The sequence below is a fragment of the Calonectris borealis genome, chromosome 5, assembly GCF_964195595.1.
Source record: "Calonectris borealis chromosome 5, bCalBor7.hap1.2, whole genome shotgun sequence".
NCBI lineage: Eukaryota > Metazoa > Chordata > Aves > Procellariiformes > Procellariidae > Calonectris > Calonectris borealis.
Window position 1 is genome coordinate 20,571,696 of NC_134316.1, and position 19,805 is coordinate 20,591,500.

At 43.5% G+C, this 19,805-nt stretch overlaps 1 protein-coding gene across 1 annotated transcript in view; it reads right to left on the minus strand.

Moving 5' to 3' along the window:
- Positions 1-1,753, minus strand: part of SPATA7 (spermatogenesis associated 7) — a 49,939-nt gene extending 48,186 nt beyond the window's left edge. Inside the window, exon 1 of the mRNA XM_075151350.1 lies at positions 1,704-1,753. Within this exon, the coding sequence (XP_075007451.1) occupies positions 1,704-1,743 (40 nt within the window). The 5' untranslated portion in view covers positions 1,744-1,753. The remainder of the gene's footprint in view (positions 1-1,703) is intronic.
- Positions 1,754-19,805: the final 18,052 nt, after the last annotated feature.

The window sequence follows — 19,805 nt, forward strand, 5'->3', positions numbered from 1 at the left end:
AGTATCTCTGCCTGTGCTAATCCCCATTGTATGTAAGGATTCTTCCTGTGTGTCTGTGAAACTAGACATTGGGCTGTCCATCCACATGCTACTGACTCTGTGATTACCTCCTATGCAGACAAGCAATAGCTTCCCATGTAAACAGACACACATTCATTCTCTCCTACTTTTGAACTAATTTTTTTTTTTTTTTTTAACAAAGGAGTCATTCGTGCAAAGTTTGCTGCAACCTGAATGAAATTTGGATCTGGCATCCTATTTATTCTCATTTCACGGTCAACAATCAACATGCTTTCTGAATTTCTATAACAATATTTTGAGAATAAAAAATACGAATAGTCAGAAAAAGGATAAATTTGTAATAAAATTGCCTTCACACTACATAAGAGAGCATAAAAGTTGAATGCACAAGATACTAGTTTTTCCTATGAATTTCATATTCCCATGTAGTATTGAATTCACATTCAAACTCTACTTTGATATCAGACATCTTCTGGAGTGACATCTGTCACTATCTCCAAAGACTGGAACTGACACTCAGACGCACCATGAAAACATAACATTACCTCAGAGGATCTGACCTAATGCAGCTATGTATGATTCTGACACTACAGCGCAGCATTGTTTTATATTATGCATGTCATCCAGTTCAGATCTAAAAATATTTTAGGTATTTTCCAAGAGCCAGAGTTGGCTCGTGCAAGCATTTTTGCATGTTTATGCTTGTTTTCATCATGAATGACAAATGCCCCTAAGATTATTCATAGGAACAGAGCACAAGAGCAGCCCACGGCTGGTTAAATCTGGGTAAGGAATCACTTCATAAGAGCTTCAAAAGCTTTTGAGTCTTTTATTTTTCAACTACACTTGCATTAAAATCCCACCAAACGAGAAAACTTGGATCTACATCCAAACGCCATGTAAGTGATGTTCTACACACAGGGTAAAATCCACTATAATCCACGAACACCAGCTTCGGAGAAGAAAAAAGTTGACGGCACAGAAATTTAGGCCTCGAAAACTAAGTGGCTGATACTGGCAGCCTGAAACATTCACCACAGCAGCAATAAATGCTGTTAAAATACATATGCACACTTGTGATGATGGCTATAAGCTGGACAATTTAAGGCCACGTTTCTAGGAGGATTATAACCTTTCAGGGGTTGTATGTGTAATCTTTCATAGCCCCAGCTGTCAAGCCTCGCTCGCTGAGGACAAGCCCCTGCACTTGGCTATGGTCACCGCCGCACGGGTGGCACAGCAGCGCTGCCCCACAGCCCGGCCCCGGGCCCAGCTCCCCACGCGTGACAAAGAGCTGCCCCACGGGTGGCACAGCTAACGGCAGCCGCGCGTGAGAGTAGGAAGCCCCGAGCCCCCCTCAGCGCCGGCTGCAACAGCCACGGCGCCTCGCGCGGGCCCCGCAGCCCCGGGTCAGGCTCCGTGCCCGGCTCCACGCCCTGCCCCCCGCGCACCGGCGCCGCCATGCCCGGCCTCACACACCGTCGGGGACGGAGGAGGCGCCGCCTGCTCCCAGCCCCGGGCGGGAGCCGGGCCGCACCCGGCACCCGCACGCCCGGCAGGGACGGGGGAGGCCGGGCGGCAGCGCGCCCCGCCGGCAGGCAGGCAGGCAAGCAGGCAGCCCCCGCCCCGCCGCCTCCCGCGCCCCCCGCTCGGCCGCAGAGCCGCCACCAAGACCCCCGCACCTTGGCTCCGCCTGCTGCCGCGCTCCATCCTCAGCCCCATGCTCCCGGCCGGGCCCGGAGGGGCGGTGCAGGGCGGCGCTCGGCTCGGCGGCAACGGCGGTTCGTCCCCTGCGGCGGGCGGGCGGGGCGGGGCGGGGCGCTGGGCCTGGCCCGCCGCGGCCTGGCTCGGCCGCCTCCGGCGTTGCCATGGCCACAGGAGCGCGGCGCCGGGCGGGGAGGCCTGCGCCCTGCGGCCCCCGCCTGCGGCCTCCGGGGCTCGCCGTGAGAGGGGTGCCTGCTCTTGCAGCCCCAGCCCGGGGTTGGCGCGGTGGAGGAGGCACAGGACGCTGCGGGTGCCCCCTCACCCCTCGGACTCGGCCCCAAGATGTCTCTTCAAGCGGTCAATTGCAGCCAAGCGAAAGTTTTCCCTCATCTGTGAAAGGTGCCCTAATTATTTAAGCCTTTTTCTTGTAACTTGACAGGAAGTTGAAGAATAATGGATGCCAGGGAGTGATTTAAGGCAGATTGCTCATATTTCAGAGGAGTGAATGACAAATAGAGAGCCTAGAGCGTCCTCAGTACGTTACACTGAAGAAATTAATTCTCAATATCTTTCAAAATAAACGGCACCTTAGAAATGAACCACAAGAGTGAACTTCTGAAAAGCAGCATTTGATCCCGTCACTGATGAATGTATTCAGGCTGATGTGTTGGATTTTAGCTTTTTGAAAAAGCGATAGGCTCATATTTACTTTTTGTCAGGCAGGTTGCTATTTTCCTTAACGTGAAATCTCCAAGGATTTTTGCAAGAAAACCCTTTGTGTGTACATTTTGTGTGAAGCTTTTTCTCACTGATCAGCCAGGTGTACTGCAGTCACCTCCATGGCCAGACACCTCAAAAAAGGCTATGTGTCATCCCAGCTGGAGGGACATTCCTCTTCAGCATCTAGAAATGATTATTAATTATAGGCTAAATACAGTTTTTTATGTGATTTGCTACCCTTCCTTACATGCTAGGAAAACTAGTTTGAATGTAGTTCAAAATCATAGCAAAATCAAAGGGATGGTATTTTAAAACAATTTTTCTTCCTTATTTCTGCCTCATTCAAAGCTCCCAGTAAGTCACACAAACATTCATGCTGGATGAAACCTGTAGTTTATCTACCCCAGTACTTTGTGTAGACTTCAGCAAACTTTTCAGTAGTCGACTATTGAATGTTAGCTGAAATGTCTTGCTAACCCCTAGCTGTTGGTGGTCAGTCTGTGATTTCCCTTATAATTTTAGATATTCCCATTAGCTATATAAAGTACTCTTTGGATATGGCCTTAGTTCTTGTGCTTCATGTTGTAGTGATCATTTTGGCAGCCTAATTCTGTTTTCTGTAAAATCATCTGTAAATGTAGTTGGTGTTAAATTTGTCTGGGAGCGGTCAGGAGAGGGAATATACGCCTTGGAAACCCGTTGGTCCTCCGTCCTCTGGTGGTGCTCTGTCTTTCTGACTGCTTTTTTTATAAAGCATCTATTCCCATGGCGTTTCAACTACCATCAACCATGGTGCCACAAACACCTTACCTTTTTGTCAAAAAAAAGTAATTTGATAGCATTTTGTCATTTTCTCTTATGTCTCTTGGCTGTGAGGGCAATGTTGTGGAGAGTATCTGTTCTCCTCACTCCTCCACGCAACACCTACAAATCCAGAAATCCCCAAATCCAACAGTTTTTTTGGTGGTGGGTTTTCCCCCCAAAGCAGATTTTTGACTGTGTGTGAAATTAGAGATTTGGGGAAAGGGTTCAGGAAATTAGTTACCATAGTTTTCAGGGTCTCTGGTTTAGACTTTGATATAATCCAAATAGTTAAATCTGTAGATTGTAGAGGTAGAGATAGTATTAAAACAGTTTCCATTTCAGATACCTGAAGATACTAGAGAGAACATAAGTGCATGAGATTCTCACCTCTGCATGGTATCCTAACTGTTAGCTGTAACACACTCTATTGGCTGCAGAGATCATGCTACAGAAAACACTTCTCTCAGTTTTGTGTTTTTTTTTTTTTTTAAATGAGCTGTTCATAGTAATATTTTTATACTTTTAAAATACTTTTTTTGTTTCATTATCTGAATTCTGAATTTCAGGTTCCTGAATTCTCAGTGTGCAGTACCCAACATGCAGTACGTAGGCTGTCTGTCCAACCCAAAGGACAGATTTCTCATAGTCTCCTCCCTATTGTTCCTATACTTTTTTCCACCGTGTAGATAATTCAAACAACCAAATGTAAGTGAGTGTTTTTAGAAACATATCACAACTATTCCCCTGGTTTCTAGGCAACGCTGAGGGAATGTAGCAATTTCCACTAGTACCCTCTCAATCGGCAGCCACAGCATCCTAGAGATGTCCTGGCTCTGAAATTTTTGACCTCCAATGGCAACGTGTACCAAAGCTTTATGTATTTCTAATGGGTCTGACTTACGGTCCTTTGACCTTTGATTCCCTTTGGTCTGTGAGAGTATATATATTTTAAGTGTAATTAAAAAGTAACCCGGATGTATAGTGATGTGCTAACACATTAAGTCCTGTAACATGTACTAAATAAAAATAAGCCTTAAGAAAAATTGAATCAGTCCTGGACTTTGATCCATCCAAACAAGCACAGAAATAAATAACACAGATCACTGCAGAGAGCCTACCATTGTGAAAGAAGCAATAACATGACAAAACCTGTAAGATTTGTCCTTTTCCAATTTGAAAAGAGGAATGAACAGCACTGAATGTTGTTGGCTGTCTTTTTCAGCAGTCCATTTTCCCCTTTTCCTTGGAATGCATTACAACAGAACATGGTTTTAAAACGCACCTAGACTGGGAAGGAATGAAAGCAGCAGGAATATATTATGAGAGTCACATTTGCAAGTGTAGATGGGCACCTGTCCCTACCCTGACATGTACTTACAGAACTATGGCCTTCTTGTCTACTACCTTTGCCCTGAGTATTATCCAACGTAGACATCTAATTACTGTGAAAATGTACAGTTAATAGCATTCAGCAACAAAACTGCATTTTTAGGCCCAGGGTCGTGTTTATTTTTGTGGAAGAAACAAAGTCGTTAGAGCAAAAGGTTTCAAAAAAAGGAAATACCTCATGTGATGCCCACTTTCTTTTGCACGCTTAGCCCAGAGACAAGACGAGTTTCCTCTGAAAAAGACTGTGTCTAGCAGGACCTCAAACAGTTACCTGCTGACTTGGGACAGAGATCTGTTCATAATGTCAGAACTCTGCATTTGTGGGATTTGGCTTTCTTGGAAAAAATAGTTTGTATGTACACTGGAAAATTCAAATCTGCAGTTTTTTGGAGAGCCTTTCATGCTTGCTTTTCCTTACAGCTGCCTACATATGCAGGCAGAAAACATCCCAACAACCAGATCTGCACACCATATTCACAGTGTGTTCTAGAAAAGCCCTAAATTCATCACACTGTGTACTTTATGATGGAAATAAATCTCCCGTGTTTACTTGAGTTTTTATTTGGCATCAGTGCCCTTTCTTAGTGCAGGTTTGTCACCCGCCCGTGGCTTGGGGTGTCAGCATTCCAAGCCCCTCGCTGCTGCTCGCAGCGGGCTGCCGCTGACTTGCAGCAATCCCCAGTCGGCACATTCAGACCATTAACCTTGCAATATGTTCCTTTATGACTATCTGGAAAGAAAAACGTTTCCCTGAAAGATCAGAGGAGGCAGTGCTTTCTAAATGCATTTAAACAGGCTGTCTGAGCAGGTTTTTTTGCTACCTACTTAGGAAATTCTTGAACAATTGGACTAGCTCTCATACAGCTGGTGTGAGAGGAAAAAAGAGAAGACTTAATAACTACTGAAATAGGTTTGTTTTTTTTTTTAAAAAAACCCCACATACTTCTCCAGGAGGAATGGTAGGTTCTTTTCTGCCTTATGTTTGCTGCAAGTTCTTTGGTCATATGGTTCTTCGAGTTATTTAAAATCATGTACAATCTTGAAATATCATTGCAACTTTCTGAATCATAGAAAGTTATGTGTTATGGCAGGGCTGGAGGCTCTTTCCCTTTCTTCATGGCAACACATTTAGTTGTTTTGTTATTGTCTGTATAGCAGCAGTAGTCAGAGATTTTTGTAAAGCTGGGGCTCCAGTGGGAAAGATGATGCAGAAACGATTCAGAGGAGATGGTCCGTGTCTTAAAAACTGCAGTTTTTAATACCCTGTAATTTAGAATGCAATAAGGGAGCTAACTTAAAGTAAGAGGGAATGTGATAAGGAAGATGAGGGGAACTATAGGAATATATAATGACATAAGGTTTCTATGAACACAGTGTTAAACTGCCATGCTATTTATCAGCTTAGAAGAAAAAGTCTCCCCTGCAGTATGAATAACTACTACCAAAACCCCTTCAGGAAGCTGCTGTGCAGACGTACTCTGTACAACTATTCTTTCTCTTCAGATCTATACAGAGTCTTATAATGCATCTATCCCCATGACTCAAGAGTATTTTTAAATGTGGCAAGGAAGAAACCTCTATAAATTGTATAAAATATTATTCTCGGCTGTAATGTAAAACCTAGTAGCTGGGGTGACTCAAGATCTGCTTTTATTTATTCTTACACTGTGTCATTTTCTGTTTATCTACTGTTTCCATGAAAGTTTGCAGACAGCAGGCTTGTACCTGAAAAACTCCTTTATTAGGGCTGATTGCTGAGGACTGTTCTTTTCTCATGACTTTACTTGCACTATTAGGTATTAAAGAATGCAGACTGCAGTAACTGATGAAGTAATTGGAATTTCAAAGAGAAAAAACTATGTAAATGTTATAACTCAGTTGTCTAGACCATAAGAAATGCTTTATTTTCTAATAGATTTACTTGTTGTGCCACATGGAAATGCTTACTCATAGTAATTAATGAGAAACAGGATGAAAACGTATTTTTAATATTTCAGTCAATATCAGAAAATTAGGACTCAGATTAGACATATATAAATGATACAACTCCATTAAATCCAGTGAAGCTATTCCTTCTTAGGCTAAGATGGATCATCTATGTCTACCCAGCCCGTGGCAGGCAGACAGAAGAATGTCAGCGTGGCATTTTGTGTGGCCCATCCACCTTCTACACAGCTAGTACAGCGTGCTCAGGCTTGCGTAGCAGTGTATTAATCCATGCCCATGCTTGAACAAATGGGAACCTGTGTGCTGAAGAGAGTTCCTTCAGCTTTGCCAAGGTCAAGAAGAGGAATTCTCAAGGGCAGCTTTAGAATTGCCTACAAAAGACAGTACAGATGTACTATGATTTTCCACAGCACTTTGATACATTTTCAATATCTGCATGAATGTGAAATACAGTTTTACTAGAAATAGACTGAAATTCCCAACTGGAAGAATTTGGGCATTTTATTTCACTTAAAAAAGGTACTGTAATGACATTGCCTGTGTGTTTATGCATACTGGAAGATGAAGAAAACAGACTGAGAAAATCTCTTGCATGCCGTGTTTCGTAAGTAATAGCAATTTCGGTCACATTAACCACTTGTAACTATGTGTGACAGAAAGCAATGGGCAAGAAAATGGCAGGAATCAAAATGGAGTGTGTGAAGTTTAACTGTTGCAATGAAATTCTCTAAGAGTAATTTTTCTGTGGAATCATTTCATTAATCTTAGGATTTTAGGAAGAATTGCTGTAATACTTTCTGTTACATTGTCTAGGACTTCCCTTCAGCTAAAAGTTATATTCCAAGGAAGACATCTGCTACTTACTAAATTTGTATGTTGTTACTGACATCATAAGACTTCAGGAATATCCATGTTCAGATTTAGACAGAACCTGAATTTTATTGTTTTAAAATTTGGTATAAAACCTTTTTTTTTCCTTCCCATTAACACGTTACATGCATCAGAAAAGAAAGGGACTTCAGTTTGATGGATGTTTCATAGGTCCAAGAGTCAGGATGCTCAGGATCTGTTTATAGCTTTGTCAGTGACTTATGTGACCTTGCGTACACCAATTCAGGTGCCTGAGTAGGTTGCAGTCTGAATCACCTTAATGTGATTCATAGTTGGTAGTAAAAATGGAGACACTTACAAGTTAGTGCACTAGTCTGCTTTTTTGGGATGAGTCTTTTTGCACTGCGCTTATCATCAATAGAAACAGAAATTATGTCTATCCTTTGAATAATAAATATCAAACCTGAAGATTACATTATATGGATGAGACCTAAACATAGAATAATATTTATCCCTAATCTAATGTCCCAGAAGCCAGTAGGGCCAATGATTTTTAATATTAAACATTAATATCTGTAATGGAGTATAGCAGTTTCACACAAGACTAGAAGGGGTTGAATTTACTCTGAGTAAGCAAATCAGTTATACAATGTAGAAATAAAGGAAAATAGGACTAGGATAGGGAGAAGTCTTATGTGTTACAATGGTTTCTTTAATGACGGACAACATCATCATATAAATCTCGTCCATAAGCTGTTGAATCTCTGTCTTAAAAGTTGTATGCTTTTATTCTTGCAGCCCTCTTTAAAAGTTTGCTCAAAAATTCAATTCCTTAGATGGCTAAAAACCTTTAAATTCATGATCAGTGTATACTCAGTTAATGTTGTACCAGTATTAGTCACATGCTCTTCTATTCGTTTTTCAGAAGTTACGATTCCCATTCCCCCAGTTCGTGTTTTTCTTCATATGTTCAGTAAGACCTGTGCTAGAAACACTTACCTGATTCATATGAATTTTGTTTTCCAAGACTTCCCATGTGCAGTGTCCTGGTTCCAGCTGGGACAGGGTTAACTTTCTTCCCAGTAGCTTGGGGGGTGTGCTGTGTTTTGGGTTCGGTGTGAAAGGAGCATTGATGGCCCATTGATGCTTTGGCTGTTGCTGGGTGATGCTTGCACCGGGAGGGGGGAGCACAGCCGGGGTGGTGGACCCAGCTGGCCAATGGGGTATTCTATACCATGTGACATCATGCTCAGTATAAAAACCAGGTGTGTGGGGGGGCTCGCCCCCCGTTTGTGACACGCGGTCGGCGGTCGGTGAGCGGTTGTGTTGTGCATTGCCTGTTTTGTGTATTCTGTTATTGTTGTTGTTCTCATTGTTATTATTACTGTTCTACTTAGTTTTATTTCAATTATTAAACTGTTTTTATCTCAACCCAGGAGCTTTCCTACTTGTGCCCTCCCAATTCTCTCCCCCATCCCACCGGGGGGGGGGTGTGATCGAGCGGCTGCGTGGCGTTTATTTTTGTTGGCTGGGGTTAAACCACGACAGTCCTTTTTGGCGCCCAACGTGGGGCACGAAGGGTTGAGATAACGACAGATTATTTAGAGCATATTAAGCAATTTATATCTGGTAACATATTAATTTGTTCTGCACCGTGCTCTTGTTTTTACTGTACCTGTTAAAAATTGGAGTTGGGTTTTGTAGTCTGTTGTGCTCTGCAGTGATTGATGATGTTTTGCCTGGGAGATTTGTTACTAAAACGCTGGCATTGGGGGTTATTTGGTATTTGGGATTCGTAATGAAGCCGTTTCTGCATTTCGGGTACCACCTCATGGAGGCCATTAGCAATTATACCTTTTCCTCCGAGAGATTTTTTATGGAGGAAATAGAGAATGGCACCCTCGCTACCTTCATCTCCTTTGTTAAAATAACTTGCCAGTACCTTGAACATCCCTGGGTAGTTAAGATATATCTATTGGTACTCCTTGGGAATATTGTTGCGGTTTTATCCAAGGTTAGTAAGCAATTTAAGAACGTCATCCAGAGATCTGCCCCAAGCCTGGATAGTTATGAGTGGCAGGGCGAGTGGGGTAGCATGGGCAAATGCCTAGGGCGATGGGCACCCCCAGTGTTCTGGAACTTTACCCCTGAACAAGTGAAGAACCCTGAAAAATTAGTAGAATATTTGGAAGAAGTATGCTGTCACCCTGGCCATTCTAGGGAGACGCAAATCACTACAATGTGCTGGGGCCTGGCCCACGCCTACCGAGCCCTGTTTAACACCACTCAGAACCCCCAAGGGGAAGGAAACATCTCTGCAGCTGATGACAAAGCAACAGGCCCTGTGGCTACCCCACCCCCCACGACAAGCACAGCAGCTCCCTCACCCCCCAGGGCAGGCACGGCAGCTACTCCACCCCCTGCGACAGGGAACCAACCCATGCCGGTATCAGTCGCCCCTATACAAAAAAGAAAATGCACAAGAAAATCAGCTCGTCTAGTAAGGGATGAAGATGAACCAGGGCCATCACGAGAACAGGAGGAGGAGGAGGAGGCAGAACCCGTAAATGAGATGGTGACGACCCGATCCCTATCTCTGGGTGAGCTGCGAGATATGCGAAAAGACTTCAGCCGTCGTCCAGGCGAGCACATTGTCACCTAGCTGCTCCAATGCTGGGATAACGGGGCCAGTAGCCTGGAATTAGAGGGTAGGGAAGCCAAGCAGCTGGGATCCGTTTCTAGGGAAGGGGGCATTGACAAAGCAATTGGACAAGGGGCACAAGTCCTCAGCCTCTGGAGGCGACTCCTGTCAGGTGTGAAGGAAAGGTATCCCTTCAAGGAAGATGTTATATGCCACCCAGGCAAGTGGACCACCATGGAGAGAGGTATCCAGTACCTGAGAGAATTAGCCGTGCTGGAAGTGATTTATGATGACCTGAACAACGAGCAGTTATCCAAAGACCCAGATGAAGTCAAATGCACCCGACCCATGTGGCGGAAGTTTGTACGGAGCGCACCAGCGTCACATGCAAACTCATTGGCAATAATGACCTGGAGAGATGGAGAGGAACAAACAGTGGATGAACTGGCTGGCCAACTCCGGCAATATGAAGAAAGTCTCTCTTCCTCCCTACGAGCCTGTGTCTCTGCTGTGGAGAAACTGTCTCAGGAGGTCCAGCAACTCAAAAGAGGATATGTCCTGCTCCCCCCCTGCACGGGCCAGCGTCTCAGCCATTAGGAGCAAGCGTCCCTCTGCTCAAGAGAGGAGACATCGTGGGTACACACCCCGGGGCACCCTGTGGTTTTACCTGCGTGACCATGGAGAGGACATGAGGAAGTGGGATGGAAAACCTACCTCAGTCCTACAGGCACGGGTACATGAGCTGCAAGGGAAAACAACCACAAAAGGGGGTTCTTCCAGGAAAACTGCTGCTCCAGTCTCCAGTGAGTTCCCCAGACAGAGTAGAAGGGCTGATTCCACTTCCGACCTTAACAAAGGGACTTCTGACTCATACTTACAAGAAGTAGGTAGCGAATATGATGACCAGGACTAGAGGGGCCCTGCCTCCAGCCAGGTGGAGGAAAGGGACAACCGGGTTTACTGGACTGCGTGGATTCGATGGCCTGGCACATCAGATCCACAAGAATATAAGGCTCTCGTAGACACCGGTGCACAGTGTACCCTGATGCCATCAGGCTATAAAGGGGCAGAACCCATCTGTATTTCTGGAGTGACAGGGGGATCCCAAGAGTTAACTGTGTTGGAGGCCGCAGTGAGCCTAACCGGGAATGAGTGGCAGAAGCACCCCATTGTGACTGGCCCAGAAGCTCCGTGCATCCTTGGCATAGACTACCTCAGGAGAGGGTATTTCAAGGACCCAAAAGGGTACCAGTGGGCTTTTGGTATAGCTGCCCTGGAGACGGAGGAAATTAAACAGCTGTCCACCTTGCCCGGTCTCTCAGAGGATCCTTCTGTTGTGGGGTTGTTAAGGTCCAAGAACAACAGGTACCAATTGCTACCACAACAGTGCACCGGCGGCAATACCGCACCAACCGAGACTCCCTGATCCCCATCCATGAGCTGATTCGTCGACTGGAGAGCCAAGGAGTGATCAGCAAGACTCACTCACCCTTCAACAGTCCCATATGGCCAGTGCGAAAGTCCAATGGAGAGTGGAGGCTAACAGTAGACTACCGTGGCCTGAACGAAGTCACGCCACCACTGAGTGCTGCCGTGCCGGACATGCTGGAACTTCAATATGAACTGGAGTCAAAGGCAGCCAAGTGGTACGCCACCATTGATATCGCTAATGCGTTCTTCTCCATCCCTTTGGCAGCAGAGTGCAGGCCACAGTTTGCTTTCACTTGGAGGGGCGTCCAGTACACCTGGAACCGACTGCCCCAGGGGTGGAAACACAGCCCTACCATTTGCCATGGACTGATCCACACCACACTGGAACAGAGTGAGGCTCCGGAACACCTGCAATACATTGATGGCATCATCGTGTGGGGCAACACAGCAGAGGAAGTTTTCGAGAAAGGGGAGCGAATAGTCCAAATCCTTCTGAAGGCCGGCTTTGCAATAAAACGAAGTAAGGTCAAGGGACCTGCACAGGAGATCCAGTTTTTAGGAATAAAATGGCAAGATGGACATCGTCAGATCCCAACGGATGTGATCAATAAAATAACAGCCATGTCTCCACCAACTAACAAAAAGGAAACGCAAGCTTTCTTAGGCGTTGTGGGCTTTTGGAGAATGCATATTCCAAATTACAGTCAGATCGTAAGCCCTCTCTATCACGTGACCAGGAAGAAGAACGACTTCAGATGGGGCCCTGAGCAACGACAAGCATTTGAGCAAATTAAACAGGAGATAGTTCAGGCAGTAGCCCTTGGGCCAGTCCGGGCAGGACAAGATGTGAAGAATGTGCTCTACACCTCAGTCGGGGAGAATGGTCCTACCTGGAGCCTCTGGCAGAAAGCACCAGGGGAGACTCGAGGTCGACCCTTAGGGTTCTGGAGTCGGGGATACAGGGGATCGGAGGCCCGCTACACTCCAACTGAGAAGGAGATATTGGCAGCATATGAAGGGGTTCAAGCTGCTTCGGAAGTGGTTGGCACTGAAGCACAGCTCCTCCTGGCACCCTGACTGCCGGTGCTGGGCTGGATGTTCAAAGGGAGCGTCCCCTCTACACATCATGCCACCGATGCTACGTGGAGTAAGTGGGTAGCGCTGATCACACAACCGGCCCTAATAGGAAACCCCAGTCGCCCAGGAATCTTGGAGGTGATCACAAACTGGCCAGAAGGCAAAGATTTTGGAATATCCCCAGAGGAGGAGGTGACGCGTGCTGAAGACGCCCCACCATATAAAAACTACCAGAAAACGAGAAGCAATATGCCCTGTTCACGGATGGGTCCTGTCGCCTTGTGGGAAAACATCGGAGATGGAAGGCTGCGGTATGGAGTCCTATACGCCAAGTTGCAGAAACTGCTGAAGGAGAAGGTGAATCGAGTCAGTTTGCAGAGGTGAAAGCCATCCAGCTGTCCTTGGGCATTGCCGAATGAGAAAAATGGCCAGTGCTTTATCTCTATACTGACTCATGGATGGTGGCAAATGCCCTGTGGGGGTGGTTGCAGCAGTGGAAGCAGAACAACTGGCAGCGCAGAGGTAAACCCATCTGGGCTGCCGCATTGTGGCAAGATATTGCTGCCCGGGTAGAGAACCTGACTGTAAAAGTACGTCACGTAGATGCTCACGTACCCAAGAGTCGGGCCAGTGAAGAGCACCAAAACAACCAGCAGGTGGATCAGGCTGCCAAGATTGAAGTAGCTCAGGTAGATCTGGACTGGCAACATAAAGGTGAATTATTTATAGCTCGGTGGGCCCATGACACTTCAGGCCACCAAGGGAGAGATGCAACATATAGATGGGCTCGTGATCGAGGGGTGGACTTAACCATGGACACTATTGCACAGGTTATCCACGAATGTGAAACATGCTCTGCAATCAAGCAAGCCAAACGAGTAAAGCCTCTTTGGTATGGAGGATGATGGTTGAAGTATAAATATGGGGAGGCTTGGCAGATTGATTATATCACGCTCCCACAAACCCGACAGGGCAAGCGCTATGCGCTCACCATGGTGGAAGTAACCACAGGATGGCTGGAAACATATCCTGTGCCCCATGCCACCGCCCGGAACACCATCCTGGGCCTTGAAAAGCAAGTCCTGTGGCGACATGGCACCCCAGAAAGAATTGAGTCAGACAACGGGACTCACTTCCGAAACGCCCTCATAGACACCTGGGCCAAAGAGCACGGCATTGAGTGGGTCTATCACATCCCCTACCATGCACCAGCCTCCGGGAAAATTGAACGATACAACGGGCTGTTGAAGACAACACTGAGGGCAATGGGTGGTGGGACATTCAAGCATTGGGACACACATTTAGCAAAGGCCACCTGGTTAGTGAACACTAGGGGATCTGTCACTCGAGCTGGCCCTGCTCAATCCAAACCCTTACGTGCTGTAGAGGGGGATAAAGTCCCTGTCGTGCATATGAGAAATATGCTGGGGAAGACGGTCTGGGTTGCTCCTGCTTCTGGCAAGGGAAAACCCATCCGTGGGATTGCTTTTGCTCAGGGACCTGGGTGCACTTGGTGGGTGATGAGAAAGGATGGGGAAGTCCGGTGTGTACCTCAGGGGGATTTAATTTTGGGTGAAAATAGCCAATGAACTGAATTGTACGATGTTAGTTATTACATAGTACTGTATGTCATCACTTTTATGGTTACCATATGCCATATTAACAGTATTACAGTAAGAATCACCCAGATTAATTTAGGATGAACGCCGATGAAACTGAGCAAGGTGCAACAATGATAGAACCAGACGAGCGCCCAGAACTGGCCTCCGCATGCAAGAGCCCGACACCACACACCATCTCTCCTGCCCTGCAAGACTGTTATGACAGGTGGAACCCGAAGTCATGGACTAAATGAACTCAACGGACGTTTTAGAGGGATGACCCATGGACTAAGGGAATGATATCGCTGTGTGCGTATATATCAAAAGGCAGGGAAAAGTAGCGGTGACTAATTGGAATGTATGGGAAAATGTGAGACCTGGGCATGATGTAGATGGTATAGAATAAGGGGTGGATATTGTCCTGGTTCCAGCTGGGACAGGGTTAACTTTCTTCCCAGTAGCCTGGGGGGTGTGCTGTATTTTGGGTTCGGTGTGAAAGGAACGTTGATGGCCCATTGATGCTTTGGCTGTTGCTGGGTGATGCTTGCACCGGGAGGGGGGAGCACAGCCGGGATGGTGGACCCAGCTGGCCAATGGGGTATTCTATACCATGTGACATCATGCTCAGTATAAAAACCAGATGTGTGGGGGGGCTCGCCCCCCGTTTGTGACACACGGTCGGCGGTCGGTGAGCGGTTGTGTTGTGCATTGCCTGTTTTGTGTATTCTGTTATTGTTGTTGTTCTCATTGTTATTATTACTGTTCTACTTAGTTTTATTTCAATTATTAAACTGTTTTTATCTCAACCCGGGAGCTTTCCTACTTGTGCCCTCCCGATTCTCTCCCCCATCCCACCGGGGGGGGGTGATCGAGCGGCTGCGTGGCGTTTATTTTTGCTGGCTGGGGTTAAACCACGACATGCAGTTAATATTTCCATGTCTCTTTCCTCCTGTATCATCTGCTGTTCATAATAACAATTCTTCTTTATCCTACAGTGCTTGCCTTTACACTTGGTGCTACTAATACTAATTGTGTTCTAATCTGTACCACACAAATTTGCAGTATTAATAAATACTTTCCAAATTATAATCTGTTCATTCTCAGCATTGGCAATACCTTCCAATTTCTGTCTTTCCCACATCCCATATATTATAAATATGCCCAATTAGCTATTTTACAAAATGTAGTGTGGAAGTATCAAAAGTCTTCCAAGATTGGTCTTCCAGGATCATCACCAGTAACCTCTCTCCAATCCTTGTAGTTTACCTATGAAGAAAACCTGTTTCGTCTCCCATTTAGCTAAGTGCATCTCAAGAACCTCTCATGTTCTATTTGGTTAATAAAACCTATTAGGTTTTATTGCATTTACTGATTACTTCCACATGCCCTCCGTTTCTGCTTTCTTTAAAATATATCTTTGAAGAGTGTTGAGGTCAAACTAGCAGGCCTGTCACTACCTGGATCATTTTCCTCCTTTCTAAATTACAGATACTGTGTTCACAATTTTCCAGTTTTTTGGTATTTGAGCTTGGTAGCTTGGTTATGGCTAGTCATGTTCCTCTCCCCCCTACAATTATCTTTTCCTTTTTTTCAGTTTTCTCAGAACTATGGAAGGATTTCTGGAGACAGTTCATTGTGTTGTGAAACTTCATAAGCTCTCTCTGTCTGATAGATAAGGACCTGTGTCCTCACTTTCATCTGTGAAAGGCTAAGACACCTGATAACCATAAGGCAACACGCTTTTCAGTAAGTACCCAGTAAACTATACATTAATACCATAAGTTAGAAAATATTAGCAGGTTCTTTCTACCTTAGCAGAAGTTATGGGGCAGGAATTTCTATTCACTTTACTGGTGGTGTAATAATTTGATTCTTAATGGTGTTTGTTAATCATATCTCTAAGTCTAGGGATTGAGGAGATAGCAATTTAAGAAACAAGTTACTTGATTGATTAAAGCTTAATGCAAGTTTTAAATAGCCTCAGTTGTTCTTGGCCTTAACAACATTGGCAATTTTTTGGGTGGAATAAAATATCTGGGAAGGAAGATGACACGTACAAAAAAAAGCACTCATGATCAAAACAAAATGGCGGTGAATGCAAGGCACCCTGTAAGACCGTTGTCTTTAGATTTGCAGATATAGAGATATATTTTCCTTGTTGCTTTGGAAATGACTGAAGAAAAATTGGTTCTTTTAGTAAATGTTGAGACAATAGCAAAAATCTTTGATTTACAAAGTACAAATGGGGATGGGGGTAGTTCAGCCACATCAAGTCTGCTGCTTTTTCTTTGTGTGTAAGAAAAAATGATTGTCATTTCATTTGCTGAAAGTAGAGCTAGACTGCCTTTTTTTTTTGGCTACTGATAATTTTCTTTTCATTTGAAGATTTCACTGGCCATTTCTTTTGGATCTCAGTAGGTTTTGAGGATTACATTACTGGTAACCAGCTCATGTTTGCTGTGTTGTAGCAGCTGCAGTGTTACTGATCTGAAAACTTGCTTCTCCAAAATAATGAAACATATAGCTATATTGTTTTACTTTTGTCAGTTCCCATGGCAGCCTCTCCATGTCTGAAGATGCTATGGGCTGTCAGACTGTTGTGTATCCAATGTTTGCAACAGCTGGATTTTCCTCCTACCACTATATGTGAATCAGAAACAATTACTAACAAAAGGAAGTTGACTGCCTTTTATTACTAACCCCTGATTAATGAATAATGAATGTAATGGTAGAGGATAAAGTAGGCCAAAAATAGATGTTTGTTTTAACGACATTAAAGCCATTCCTAAAGCCAAAACTGAAATATTATTCATTTTGGAAAATTTCCTGACAAACAGCCACAATCTTAGAGAATTTTCATGCACAAAGCACCTATTCACTGTATCTCAAAACTTGTTTTGTGTTCGTTGCATAAACAAAGAAAAAACCCCACTTGTTTAAATACGCATCCCAATTCAAAAGCAGAACCAAACCAAGTCCTATCTGCCATGAAGATGCCACATCTCTGAAGCAGAAAAAAAGTGTTGAAGAATCAAATACCAAATATCGCCTCATTTGTTTTAGAGTTTGTCACAGCTTAAGTGAGTACTGATTTCAGTGCTTCAGTGAATTTCCTACAAGAAATGGGGAAACAATAGGACCCCAGCTTTTTTGTAGTTTGCCTTGAGCATATGTCTTTATCCAGTTATGAGAGAAATGAAATGCATTACAATGTTGAAAAGCATGGAAGATAATGCAAAAAAAGTTTGCTTTGTAATTAAATAAAGTTGCAATAGATCTTTAATGAACATATCTGTGTTTGTTTCAGTTTTGGCCACTGCTTCTCAAGACAGTGGAATGAAGATCGAAAAGACAAAGAGAATTACAGGAGTGAGAAAAAGGAAGTTGACATACAAGGATAAATTGACAGGTATAGATTTCTGTGATTACACAAAATGAAAAATTAAAGAGCCTTTGCGATTTATTATTGGACTGTTACAGAATCAAGAATTAGATATTTATTATAATTCAAGGATGATGCTATATTGCCAGAAAGTAATATGAAGTGCTGATTTATAACCCAAATAGCCAGCATGTATAATTTACAGATGTTTGTGGTAATTGAGAGGGAAGGGTGGTTTTATGCAAAGATTTTGTATGGAATAAACTACTGGAACAAGAGGTATATTTTTACCAAGCAAAATGATAGTAACAGATATGTATATGTTTTGATTCTTACATTATTCCTTTAACAACAATATTTTTCAGTATACCAGTCTGCGTTCTTATGTCATAAAATTAGCCTTTTTTTCTGATTAAGTGGTTGGGCTTTGGAAAATCTAATTTTCATTTTTCACTATATTCAGGATTCTCATGAAATTAGATGAGATACTAGACCTTTCTATATACCAATTACCTCATCTGTAAATGACTATAATAATATTTATTCTAAAAGGTTTCCATGATTCGCTTTTGCTAGTAGAGTGTTTTCAGATACTCAGCTGGAAGATGTAAAAGAAAATGGAATTATCTGTATTATGTTTCTCCTTGAAATATCAAGTACAGGCATTGGCAAAGGCAAGATATTGATCTATCTAGCAAGGACCTGTAATAGCAAACTCCTATGCCTGTTTATATATCTAGCGGCATCTAATGTTAGTAGAGTCAAATTTCTGTCAACATATTTATAACCATAGCTGCTCTGAGTTCCAAGCTGGCATTCAGAAAACGTGCGCCATAAATGTAGACTTTTGCACTACTTCTCAACTGTACAATGGAGTCCATTTTTACCACTGTCTGTGCAGATAGGTAATTATGATGGTGACAGAGCCTTCATTCATTCCATTGCTTTCCTTTACTCAAAATGCTTGCCAACATAGTTCTGTGCTAAATTATTTTCTTCTTTAATTTCATTAGCATGGTTACAGTACTGACGGATTTGGTGGTGTGTGCTTAAAATGAGATCCACAAGATATTTAGGTCCTGACTGCCATTGACTCAATCAGAGTTGCTTGCCTAAATACCTTTGGGAACTTGTGCTATAGTAGTTTATAACTATGAATCAGGACTAATTAGTTTGGATTCCTGAATTCTTGAATGGTCAACTGGAGATGTTTTAAAGGGGCATCTTTTTCTTAGAGTGAATACTCAGCATTGTCTGAAAACTGTTTTTTTCAAGGTGTCTTCAGCTGGGGATGGAAATCACTTGTCACTTTTGAAAGCTTTGGTTGAAAGCTGCTGTAATAAAAGTCACCAATTCCCAATACTCTTTAGTATTTCAAAGAAGTGTTCTAAATGAGGGGGAGATCTTTCCCTTAGTAGGCAGCCTTGTGAAACTATTTCTTTGTGACAATAAAAAAAAAAAAGAAGAAAAAAAAACAACAGAGTGCTTATCTGAGTTGTACATGCTTTTTGTAATACAAGTAATTTTGATCTGACTGTTCCACAACCATGTTAAGTCTCTGGGAACTAGAGATTACCTGCATCACTTTATTTTGTATAGTAAGGAAGCAGATTAGAACTAATAAATGGGATCTTTATAGACAAATACAATGTAAAGATGTAAAAGATATATAGTGGTTTATATTGTTCCTTTTAAACAGAAGATCCCAAGACTTTTCTATGTATTACATACAGAAGTAACTGCAGCTGTTTTAGAGCTCTAAGGATGCATTCCTGAATTACTCCATAAAAGGCTTAAAGAATGTGTACATTCAAAATGTAAATGGATAAAGTAGGCTGCTTGTAGACACCCTGCAACTGTTAGCTTAGGAAGTTAAAGTACAGTACATTTTTCCATTCTTCAACATAAAGATATGTTATCTCAATACAATTTCCAGCTCACATAATCTCTTCATTGCCTTTATATTCCCAGACTACATATAGTCCAGAGGCTTACTATAATTATATATGGTGACACATTTCTTTTCATGAGTAGCAGAATGAAATGCATGTCACCTGTTGGTCTGTAGGCTGTAGCGGATCTGCTAACTGTGAGAAGCCACTGCCTATGGGTTGATTCACAGTGAGCTTCTCACTTTGCTGAGAGTATGCCATGTGTGAATAACACTGCAGTCTCTTGCCATGTTGCATTTAAACTGTTGTAATTGCACTATATCTTCTCTCACAAAATACTATGAAACAGTTAATGAAATGGAGAA